General features: G+C 23.0%; 2 protein-coding genes across 6 annotated transcripts in view; one reads left to right on the top strand and one right to left on the bottom strand.

The window, feature by feature from the left end:
* Positions 1–395: 395 nt before the first annotated feature.
* LOC112594469 lies at positions 396–2,417 on the bottom strand. The gene is made up of 6 exons (XM_025339263.1): positions 2,142–2,417; positions 1,461–1,707; positions 1,179–1,398; positions 868–1,112; positions 687–786; positions 396–589 (listed from the first exon to the last, which is right to left on the bottom strand). Exons 1-6 carry the CDS (start codon positions 2,357–2,359, stop codon positions 471–473), a joined length of 1,149 nt encoding a protein of 382 aa, XP_025195048.1. The 5' UTR covers positions 2,360–2,417; the 3' UTR covers positions 396–470.
* A 744-nt stretch (positions 2,418–3,161) lies between these two features.
* The window catches only part of LOC112596280 (rhotekin-like), a 33,909-nt gene continuing 23,807 nt past the window's right edge, over positions 3,162–13,263 (top strand). For 2 of the 5 annotated variants that reach the window (XM_025341871.1, XM_025341879.1), the window contains exon 1: positions 6,973–6,998. In XM_025341871.1, coding sequence (XP_025197656.1) covers positions 6,988–6,998 — 11 coding nt within the window. In that variant the 5' untranslated portion in view covers positions 6,973–6,987. Of the gene's footprint in view, positions 3,469–6,865; positions 6,999–13,263 lie in introns of those variants that run through there. The other 3 variants (XM_025341903.1, XM_025341893.1, XM_025341912.1) reach the window with 3 other exon arrangements.

Genomic DNA, 13,263 nt, shown 5'->3' on the forward strand with positions numbered 1-13,263 from the left:
TAAAATTAGGAATATCATTTAAAAATTTAATTTTTTTGAAGTAAGTTATGAGTTTTTTTAAAATTATAATATAAAATAAAACCTATGAAATTCACGAGATAATACTTTCTAGTAATTACAAACTTCTCTTATACAGCAATTTAAAATAAAAATATTTCCAAATATTATTTTTATTTTTAAATAAAAAATATTATTCATTAATTGTAATCTGTTGTTAATTAAAATAAATTTATTACATTAAATAATTTTGGGCATACTAAAATTGGCTCTGGTTTTTTTTTTTGTTTTTATTATTAATTTTTTTTTTAAAATTAATATGTATACTGATACTTATTAAATGTGTCTTTAAATTAGGATCTTAAAATAAAATATTTAACAACAAATAGAAATAATTAGATAATTTATATAAAACATGATAAATTCATTTGTAAGTCGATAATAAAAATACAAAAATAAAACAAGCTAACAGATTAGACAAGTTTAAAAATGTCATATAGATCATCAAATTCGACTTCACGCTGAGTTCCAATATTTTCTTCATCATCCATTTTGAATTTGGGGTTAATTGTCATAAATTCTTTTATACCAGCTAATACAAATAAATAATATAATTAAAAATGACAATTTAATCACATTTATATTTTTATGTATAGTAATAAATAAATAATAACAAACTATCAACTTACAAAGTACTTGAATATGTAATGTACTTTTATAAATGTGATCTAAACGAGCAGTTATAACTGATGACAAGTGGGGTTCACCACATTCGTTCATGGACATAATCTATAATTAGATAAAACAAAAATAATGTTAACTTATAATTAAATATATTCATACACGGAATATAATAATATAAAAACTTGCTTTGAATTGTAATAAATCATGAATTTGTAACTCAGTAATATTTGTTACTTTTATTTGAGACATGTTCTTCCAATCTACTACTAACATATCACAATTTTCACTTAAATTACTATCACTAGATTTATTATTTTCATTTTCAGTATAATTTATATTTTGTGTAGAAGTTATCGGTGTACATGCTTGACCACGTACAAATACTGGAACTTTATGGAATTTAATATTTAATGGTTTTTCATTTTTCCAAACTGAAATTAAATGGTTAGCAGTAATAATCAATTTGAAATAAAATAATTTTGAGTAAATATACATACTAGGAAGTTTTATATTTTTTTGCTCTTTTAAATTTAGAGCTGGAGAGTCACAACGAAAAATTTCTCTTGTTACTTCAAGTTTTTCTTCTTCAGAATGTATGGAATGAGAACTATCTTCTAGATGAAGGTTTTCTGTATTGTCTAATTTAAAACGCTTGTGCATTTTACAAGTTTCCTTTGATGACACAATAGAAGTCTCAGATAAAGTACCCACATACTCCTAAAAAAATATTCATTTTTAATGAGTATAAAATAAATTATATTACAAATTAAATAAATTACATTTTCAACAGGTTCAATGTTTTTTTTATTTTTTTTATGTGTTCTCTTGCGTATTCTTTTTTTAGGATTTTTTAATAGTTCAGATGAAGTTGAATTTTCAATATGATTATTGGATTCTTCAATCACTTCATGATAAGGTGATAAAACTCCATTGGTATTATTAGGAATCATATTCAGGTCTATAATATTTGATTTCGTTATGGTACATTTTGATTCATCATAAATATTTCTTTTTTTCACCATAACACTAAAAAAAAAAAAAACAAATAGGTAATAAATTAACTAGTAATAGCTAAATATATATTAGCTAGTGTCGGTTATGCGGGATAATTAATCTTCTAATACATTTAAATATTTTGTTTTAGGTCATTAACTGTAAGAAAATTCAGTAATTTAATTAGTTTATCATAATCATACAATAACATTTGATAATGGCATTCAATTTATCAAAAACAAATTTTAATTTGAAAAAATTGTATCTATGAATCAATAAGCAATGTATTTTAAACAAGGTAAATAAAATGATTAAGTGTAAACATAAGTTATTAGTTATTGTAAATGATAAAATACCAATTTAAAGTGGTATTTTAAAACATTTTGTACAGTGGAAAATTCTTATTCCACACAACTAATGATAAAAAAAGAAGTATGTAATTACTGATGAATTAAAAGTTTACTAACGTTATTTCTTCATTTTCATTAATTGCATTGATATCATCTTCATCCAGAAATGGTACATTATCAAAATATAATTCTATATCACGAGGTTCCTTTAACACTTTTTGTACTTTTTCTTTAAGTTGTTTTATTAATGTAATGCACGTCATGTCTATGTGAAGCCAGTAAATGGCTGGATTTCTATCCGGTGTCAGTTGCAAAAGGTTTAATTTAATACGCATTTTAAAATAAAATATATCAATTACGAGTTTACTGAATACAATTTAAAACTAACAGTGAACATTTAAAAATATAGTATAGATGAAATAAATGTAAGACGATTGTGAAATTTATAAATTTTGAACAAATAGTTTGATCAGTAGTCACTTTTACACTTAATGTCTAGTGACGACAAATTTAACCGTGAATTGTTGGAAACTGTTTAAACTTTAAACAGAGAATAAAAAATCAAATAAAAGTTGTTAGTTTCACTATATACATTAAAGAATTTACAGAAGAAACAATAATACACAATGTTGACTGATAAATTACGATCAACGAGTCACCGAGCCTGTGGATTCGGAAGATTTGGTAAAGCAAAAGCCACAAATTTTCAAAATTATACTGACCACTGACGTCCGGCAGACAACAAACCATGCTAACGCGGTGCTGTATTATCTAGTATCTACCGCTATTCTTATCGGTTTAAGTGAATAGGGGAATGACCAGTAGTGTGACATACTATGGTGGCGACACTGCAACACGCACGATAGCTGTTATTGGTGTTATCACATGTTTACAACGTTATCGAGTTGTTTATAAAAATTTCGAAAAAAATCCGTTACTATAATACCATTGTTTTCTATTGTCCAATACGACGTGTCAGTATGTGATAAAAAATTATAATAGTAAATAATAATACTATAATAGAGCTATAGAACTATAGAAGTTGGTATTAAGTAATGCCATTTACGTTTGTTATGTTTTTGACAGATATATTATTATTATTTTTTTTCATAATTTGAATGTAATATAATTTGTTGTGTTTTATTTTGAACGTTATCGTTGTGTATTCTCAATAACGTAGTGTTTCATTGATAACTTTTAATTTTTTTAAGACATAAAAATAAGTAAGTCAAAGTCGTAACGCTAGTTAATTTAAAAATCGTGTGTTATCGTAAAATTGTAAATCATTATGGCTCCCACGTCTAAAAACTCTAGAAAATCTTTGTCAACGAAATGCCATTTGCCTGGTAGCACGACAATTGATAAAGAAAACGCGTTCTTACACAGTATCAGCGAATTTCACAGCAGAATTCGGCGGAGGGAATCGATAAGACTCAAGTTTAAGGTAAGTACCTTCGCCTAAGCATATCAAGTCTATGTTTTTTCATATGTAAAGTTATGGAAAATAGGTAGTAATAAATTACAAACACTGTATATTTATAATTTTTTTTTTTCAATTATTATTTGAGAAATTTAACAATTTGTACATTTTTAGTACAGTTAACCGAAAATATAGATTAATTAAATTAACAAGCATGTGGATTGATTTGAGAGACTATCCATTATGGCACTCTGGGCTACTTGTTGTAAGTGTACAATATATCCCTTCATAAAAAAAAAAAAAATCGTTTACATTATTTTATTAAATCATTACTATTATCAAATTTTCCTTTTATAATACTGGTTTGTTTTTAATGCTTAGCTAATTTAAACTAGAGATATCTAAATGAAATAAAGTGATGAATTAATTAATATAGTTACGTATAAAATACAATAATAGATACATGTATTTTTATATTATCATTAAAATTATATTTTACACATTTATTTTATACTCTTACGTTATAAGTTTCAATAATATTTTTATACACCTAGTATATATTTGAGATTTGTCCTACATGCCAGTATTTAATATTTTTATTTGTATTACAATAATCGTGGATTACTTTTTGATATTTTTCTAGTTCTCTTATACATAGAATTAAGAACCTGTGTAATAATGTCTGTAGTCTTTCTCACAAAAAGTTACCTACATTATTAGTTGTAATACAGCAAGCTTACAAAAGTGTATTGTGGATGGGTCCTTTCAAAAAAGTATCAAGGAAAAAATTACCGGGATTATCGTGAAAATATTTCATAAAGTTAAAAATTAAAAACATTTAAAAATATAAATATAGTAATAATATATTATCTTTGATACGAATTATTGGCAACTGATTATTATTGATAAGAGACAAAAGTAATGTTTGAAATTTGCTTTTAAAAGTCAAAATATTATTATGACTTTTTTGTAACTCAAAAATGTATTAACAGTGGGACTTGTATTTTAAATGTCCTAAAAACTATCAAAAATAACCTTATTTTTTTCTCATGCTAGTGAGAAAAACGACGATTTTACTTTAGGAATTTCGATCACTTCTTTATCTTAATTGAAGTAACTATATTACAAAAACAGAAAACTAAATTTTGATATCTACATATCACGATCTGGTTTATTTCGAGTATCTTTACTATCGGTATAATAGGTATTCGAAATAAACCATATCAGGATTTAATTCTAACTCGACAATTAGTTGTTATATTTATTTGTAACTTGTAAGATTCTACATTTGATAATTGCTGTAGATATATAAAAACGATATCGTTTCATAAATAGAACGATTGAATTAATTGACTTTTGATACTGACGAAAAATACCTAAAAATTATTGAATCAAATATTATGAAAATAGTATTTCTAATGATACAATATTTTGAATTTTGTAATTTCACTAAAAGTTTGTGTACAATGTGTTAATATGCACTTAAAATTAATAAAATGCTTTAAAAATGGAAAACTGGTGAAGTATTCAATAGAAAGTTTCATATATTTGAAATATCAGTGAAATGAAACAAATTATGTAATCGGAATACATTATCTAACTGTTTAAGAGCATCAAATAAACAATTAACTTTACATTGAACTCTTGAGCTATAGTTATCCTTATCATTTATCAGATAATTGTTAAGCCCAATGTTTATCTGTACGAAGCTATCCAGATAGCAGTCCCGTCATTTCAGTATTCATATAGTGCCTTCATTTTTGTAAGTCGTTTTAAATTCATTACTAGCAACTAGGTCACAATTTACTACTATCTATTTAAGTACTTTATATTTCTACTTTTTATAATAAAATAAATTTAGTTTCATAACAACTTGTAATTTTAATTTGTTTATAAACGACAACATTGTGCTATGGTATAAAATATAAAATACTTTTTTATAATTATTTATCTTTGTATCAAATTTGCACGATATCAGATTCCAAACTTTGTTTTGGCTAAGTTCAGGATTTTCCTAGGATAAAATCAGCTTAGTCCTAAAAAAATTCCGTATTTTCTTCTTTGTTGTGTTTTTAAAGGTATTTTACTAATATAAATTGGAAATTAAGAATTTAAAACGATAAGCTTAGAGAACAAATAAAAAAATGACTGGTATATATTGATCAGATAGAAGTCTAAATCGATAATAATTTCCATTTAGACAAAAAGATATAAAGTATTAAATAAGATTATGAGATGACAAACATCTAGATGAAAGTCATAACGAGTGTAGAATTATCAATTGAGAATGGTTAATATAAGTAAATAAAAATAATAAAATAATACCTATAATATTATTATTAAAGTATATCTTAAAGAACTTTATTTATATCTATTTGATTTAAGTATGGGATAAGAATATTATGTTAAAACATTATAGATACAGACGATACAGTAAAATATTAGCACTCTATCGTCATAATGCTCATAATTAATAATTTGAATAATGTTTTAATTTGTGTTATTATTTATTTATATGAACTTTTAGAGATTAGGAAAATAAATATACTATGCTGGGTGCATAAACAATCATTTAACATTAATCGAATCAATAGTTCCCTAAACATAATTTTAAGTTAAAAGATTTAAGATAGTAGAGTGAATTAGTTACGGTTATTTATAAGTTACAAGTAATACATTTCCTACAATTAATTAATTAATTTTATTTTTTATAATATAATTATCTTATTACAAAAAATAGTTTGAAGCGCAATATTATTCGGTTGTATGTATAAATGGTTCATATATTCGATATTTATCATAACTTCCATTTTTTTTATACTTCTGTGTTTAATATCTAATAAAAACATTTAATAAATTCTTAAAAATATTTGATACTGCGAAGTTTTGAAAATATTTTTTTATGGTTATTTAAAAAATGGAAAAATGTATTGTACCTGCCTATATATAGTGTAGTATTTTAGTTAGTGCGTGATCATTTCTTACTTATTGAAACACGTTAGGAGTTATGGAAGCACGTTTCCTTCCTTTTATGACTGCCATTAACTGTGCCATCCACCGATCATCGGTGACTGGTTGTATAGAACAATAATTATCTATTGTAGCGCAGTGTTCTCGTGCTGTGTCGAAATTGACAGGCAATGTGCGTAAACGTTATTTCGTCCAGTTTGTAATCTACGTCTCATGTGTCTAGGTTATTCTTAATAAACGATATTTTTCAACAGAAACTTATCCAAACGTATAAAAACTGGTGTTTTAAAATATAATTTACGTACATTTTTTTTTTATATAGTTAATTATGTCTTAAATTAAAATCTATTCATAAATACTTTTAAGATTTCTTTATAAATTTATTAAGTGAATTTTATTTTTTTGCCTTTTTGGCCAATTCATATCGGATTTTATTATAAAGTAGTGTAACAATTTTAGTGTTTGTTAATGAAATTTATTGTGAGTCCAGAATGTACCATATACGATTGTACATAGTACCTGACGACACTTGCCAAGGCGTGCAAGTTATTAAAAATTCTACTCAAACAATGAATGTACACAAGGTATCTAATTTTGCTAATATCTTAATTTGTAAATGTGTTTAATATTATACAACATGATTGAATGTTTTTTTCAAATGCATTTGTTAAAACTTATTTTTTAATAAAAATAGAAATAAAGTTAAAATATTGGTGCATAATAGCCCGGAAAAATAGATTTTTATATTTTTGTGTAGTTTATATTATTAAACTAAGTGGAAGCTATTTTTTTTTTTTAGTGCATAATTAGTTTGAAATTATTTTTTTTGTAACTTTTCAAATGGAAAATAGTTAAAGAAATAAGGGAGTTATTAAGAGAAAATAAACTATAATCTTATATTATAAAATTTTATAATTTTCGTAATATTTTTAATATACATTTCATAATTTGTATATTCGTATTAAGAAAATTATTGGGATTATAAAAATTATTTTGTAAATTGAAATTAAATGAAGTACTTATAAATATCCAATTTTTTTTTCACATTAATATATTATTTTTTTTTAACATGTACAATAAATAGTTGTGTTGACATAAATCGATTTAATTAGATCCATTAGTATATTATATCAACTAAATTTAAGTAGGTAAACATCAAAAATCAGTTTTTGTTTAAAGTCTTACGCTTTAACGTTAATTTTTTTTTTTTTTGGAAACAGGAAAAATATTTTAAAGTTGTCAAAATAAATGAATTATAATAACATATAGGAATTAAATATCTTATTATCGTATTATATTATGGTTATTAAAAAATAAGTCTTAATAAATTATTTATAAAAAATTTAGTATGAAAAAAACAAGAAAAATATAGTAAGATTGAAAAGAGAAAAAAGAAAAAACGGAAGGTATATTTTGATAAAAGAAAAGTCTAAACGAATAGTTTCCATTTAGACAATAGAACATGGAGTAATAATAGAGGTTATGAGATGAAAAACATTTAGATGGACACCATAACGAGAGTAAAATTGAAAATTGTTATTATAGGTAAACAAAATAATGAAATATAGTAGAAGATATAGTAGGTACCAATACTAAACATGTGAATAGGAAAAATGAAATCGGATAGGTACAGAATCAAGGAAAATATTTAATAAAGGGGTGATGGTATTACATTAAACGAATGATAAACCGTATATTATAAGTTTAAATATATTATATAGATATATTTTATGACCAAATTTAACTTGGTAGAAGGTCTGAAAAATTATTTTTATTGGTTAAAGTAGAATATATTAAAATATTTTTTTGTTTTTATAATAACATTTAGTGTTTTCATCATCAGACTTAGCAGTCAGTTACAGTGTAAAACAAAGACATTTTTTTCTAATTATGCATATGGTTAGAACCCGTTTTCTGTGTATCTACAGTATTATCATTATTTTACTATTATTTATAAATTTATAATCAATGGTATTATACTATAATAAATGTATTTTCAAGATGTTGGTGGATAGCAAAAATCGTGCGCCATCAACCTTTCACAGCCAATTGGTCATTTTAAACAATTGAATTATTATATTGTATTTCCATAAATATACCTTAAAAACGGGGCTTTGTCTGCTTAGTCAATAAATTAATATGATTATATTATTATTATTATTTTTTATATATAGCTGTATAGTATTTTGAAAAGAGTATTCATATCTACTGACCTATCAATCATTTTACATGAAACGTATGAAATTATAATATGTTTTTAATGTTTTTTTGTGACGTATGTTAACTATTAATACAAATATAAATGTAAACAAGCTTATAGTTGTCTTTAAAATGACCAAGATTTTAAGTTTGAAATCACTCCTAAAACATTTCATTCTATTACTTTTTATTATGTATTCTATACATGTGTTTTAACTTTTAACGGTTAATATTTATTATTTATTATTTTGTGTCTTCTTAGATATTTGTACTCATAAACAACTAGGTGTTTAGACATTAATTAAAGTTGTAATATTCATTAATAATATACATCAACATTTAATTTAACTCTTAATAGAGTTATACCTAATTACATTTTTTGTATTCTGTTTCAATAAAAACTGATTTATAAATATATTTAACCAATATGATATCCCAATATATAAATATTTAATTAATTTCTACAGAAAATTGTTTTAAAAAAAAAGTTATTGTGATAGGAATATTTAAATTTTATTTATTTTAATGAATTTATTTAATTTTTGTAACGTTTCTAAATAATACATAATATATATTACTACCTAAATCTATATACCTCGTTATTATAATATCTTTATGAATTCTTAGATTGTTAAAATTTGTTTCTCATAAAGTTAACTGGTATTTATTTCTTATACGGATGTTATGAAAGGTAACGAGTTAGTTACCGTCATACAGCAGTAGATTAAGAGTGTTAAATTTTATTTTATTATTTAGGTACGCTAATTAATTGATTATTTGACATAAATAACAACTGTTTTTTAAAAATATAGCAGGAAAATAATATTTTAACTAATGACTTCCGTATGTTTAATTGAATATTATGAATGGAATACTGAAATTATATTGTTATGTAATGGTACTTTTAACTTTTAAGGCTCTTAGTAGTTTACTAGTACCTATCTATATAGTTCTATGTAATATACATATATTATTCTAAAGTAATCTTATATTGAATAAATCGCACAACATTCCATGACAAATCACATTTATTTGGAAAGATGTAAATATTAATAATATATGAAAGCGTGTAAAAATTGATTTTTTTAAAATCTAAATGCTTATTTGATTTGCTTGTTTTATTTTATAGCTTATAATAATTCGTATATTCTACAATTTTATGTTTTTGCAGACAAGCGTTTTTAATATACGTTTTTATTCAGGGTTAGGTTGAGAAAATCTCTAGCTAGTATCTCTCTTTTGAATTGAAATATTATACTATATTTTTATTTATGCATTTTTTTTTAAATTAAAAAAATTCAGTTCTTTGTTTGATAATGTTTCAGTTTTATTTGATCTTATAGTTTTTATAAGCACGTAAATAACTTATCAATAATACACATATACCAGCTTAATTTATATTGATTAATTTTTTACTTAATTAATCAATCATTTAATTTAGTTTTAATCATTACAATCGTAATATTATCTATATTATTATTTTTGCCTTTAGAACTTATGTAGGAATAAAATTAATGTTTTAAGAAATATCCTTGTGTATAATTTTATCTAATGTGTACATTCTGAATGACACGTATACGTTTTCTCTTTTCTGAATCGACTACTGCGTTTTCATCTTCTGTTTTCATTATCTATTAAATAATAACGATCCACACAAACGATAATAGTAACATACGTGTGTGACCGATTGAGCTCGGTAAAAAATTCCTTTATGTGTAGTTTCAAATTAAAGTTTGAGACTTCTATATATTTTATGTGTATACCTAATATTTTAGTTTGCTTATTTTATAATTTAAATCTATTTTCATATATATATAAAGAAAAAATTACAATCCGTGAGTACTATCACTTATCAGTATCTATACTGTAAATACATTTTATATTATTAACCTGTATTTAGATATTTATTTTATGTTATAGATAGATACATTCAAGACGAATAAATCCTGTTTGTTATAAATAAAATAATATAAACTAAAATATTAATGTAAAAATGATCGCATATTATATATAAATATTTATTAAAATACTCATTTTAGTAAGACACTTGTTAAAAAAAAAGTGTTAAAAATAAATACGAGTGTATCTAAAAAGTAATATGTAATAGATAGTTATAGCATCTTTTGTAAGATATGACTTTTAAAAGTACAATATATTTTTTTTTTTAATCGGCCTTTTTAAATTTTTAATGGTGTGATTTATTGGTTTACATCGGTACTGACTAATGTTCATCATAATTCACGACTGTTATATCCGGTAATTGTATTACTTGTTAGTTATTATATTAATCGATAACATTAAAATTAAAAAATAAATTTATTTATGTTCTAGAAAATAATCAATTAATATTTATTACTTATTAGTCATCAAAAAAAAGTCATATAGTACTATGCAATCTGTAATATACTAATATTAAATTGTTATTTTATTAATATACATCAGATAAAAACACTCGTAGTCGATTGTTTTGATTGTTAACTATGAGATCAAAATAATGTTATTGTTATTCATTTTGTATTTCACAATTGTTTGTAGTCTGATTATAAGGCCTATTATGATGTACATAATATGGATAATATTTATATTAATTATATAATATTATCTATGGTACATAGATATTTGTAAAATATTTTTGTTTCTTTTAATTATTTACAACTTGGCTTCTTAATTTTAATATTATGTATCATTAAATTAATCAGTAAATAATAATATTATCTAAATATGTGTCATTTATTTAAAATATTTATGATTATAATTGTTATTTTAATTGACGTGTAATATCATTATTATATTATATATTATATTACCATACATTATCATTAGTTATATATTTTGTAAATACATAATAAAATATTTACAATATATACTCATTTACTATATATAAAATGATAAATAATGTTAGGTTTATTTTATAGTTAATATTAGTGTGTAGTATGAAAATACTTTTTAAAATTTTTTTTTATCTGAATTAAACGTATTAATTTAAAAACATAAAGAGTGTATAACATAGTATATTTGCATAGTTGGTTTATTTTTTTATTATTATATTTTATTAATAAATTGTTGAATGGACATGAATATGATGTTCTTATATACAATTGTTTTAAAATAAATGGTTTAATTTATTTATTTTCCTCCCCTACTTTTTTTTTTTTTTTATAGATTTCAATATTTATATCCGGTTTTTTATTACTATTGTATTTATTTTTCATTCTGAATTCATTAGCTGTTTAGTATTTACACATAATGTTTTTTTTATCAATCGGTAATTATTAATATATTTTAAACGATGTTCACATTACACCGTGTTTTGTTGTGTTCCGTAGGTATATTTAATATACATAGGTAATAAAATTAGGCAAAATATTACAGTAAAACCTCTCTATAACGGATCCTCTATTAAACGGAATCCTCCTTATAACGGAAAATGTCAATAGTCCCGGTGTAAATAATATATAATTTCCTACCTCTCTATGACGGAAAACTCTTTATAACGGAAAAAATATTGGTCCCAAACGATTCCGTTATAGAGAGGTTTTACTGTACTTACAAGTTGAACATTATCAACCCTACACAATGGCAATGAGAATCCGACTTTATTTCATTCATATTTTATGAACCAGCACTTAATTACTAAACAGTAATATTTTTAAATAATTTTTAGTTTAAAATTTAGTCAACAATACTTTATGAAAATGATTTCATAAGTGAAGTTATATGACATTTTTTGACATTTTTCTCACTTTCAAAAAAAAAAAAAATGGTAATATTTAATTTGATAATTGTATGATATTTTATTGAAACTTGATTGTTACTTTACTTTGAATCTAAAATGTCAAAAAATATTTAGTTAATATTATACTATGATTAATAAATATGATTGATGTTGATATACAATCATTACCTTTGCACCAGCACTATTTACAAATTACATTTGTAATTTATTGTAACGAAAACAATTTTTCAATTATTTGTTTTAGTATTTAGTATTTGGGATTTATAATTTAGGATTTGTAATACGGTAGTCATAAATTTATATTTTATACATATCTTGTAAATTATAAATGTACATAAGATATGTGAATTAAATCAGCTTCGCACGAATCTTAAGAAAGCGTAGTAATTGATTTAACTCTGAATTAGTACCTATATTTATTAAAGAACATAATATTTTAATACTTGTGTCCTATAGCTACTTTTATGAACTACACGTTTTACTTTTTGCTGAAATGACTAATTTCAGAGTTCAATTTTTCATCTATATAACATCCATTATTGAATGTTAATATATAAGGTATACGCATCTTTACGGCCTATAATATGATAATTATATAAAACTTGATAGTATTAAATATTTTGTTTGAACTATATGTAGAATACAGAGACTGTAGAGTATCGTGCACTCATTTACACTCTTAACCTAAACACTAAACTATTGGGTATATTAATTTCTATAATTTATAATACGCGCTTTTTAAAGCAATGATAGGATTTTAAAAATAGTTATGGAAAGAGCTTAGTTTTAAAATCCCGCTTGCAGAGATAATTATAATGTTTTAAAATTGTTCAAAAAGAGACAAAAAATTTTACTACTTAGAAAGTACTAACTTAAATATTTAGTGAAAAATATAAATGATTATTTATTTATAA

This window comes from Melanaphis sacchari, unplaced genomic scaffold (genome assembly GCF_002803265.2).
Source record: "Melanaphis sacchari strain LSU unplaced genomic scaffold, SCAv2.0 Contig0_pilon_pilon, whole genome shotgun sequence".
NCBI classification, from domain to species: domain Eukaryota; kingdom Metazoa; phylum Arthropoda; class Insecta; order Hemiptera; family Aphididae; genus Melanaphis; species Melanaphis sacchari.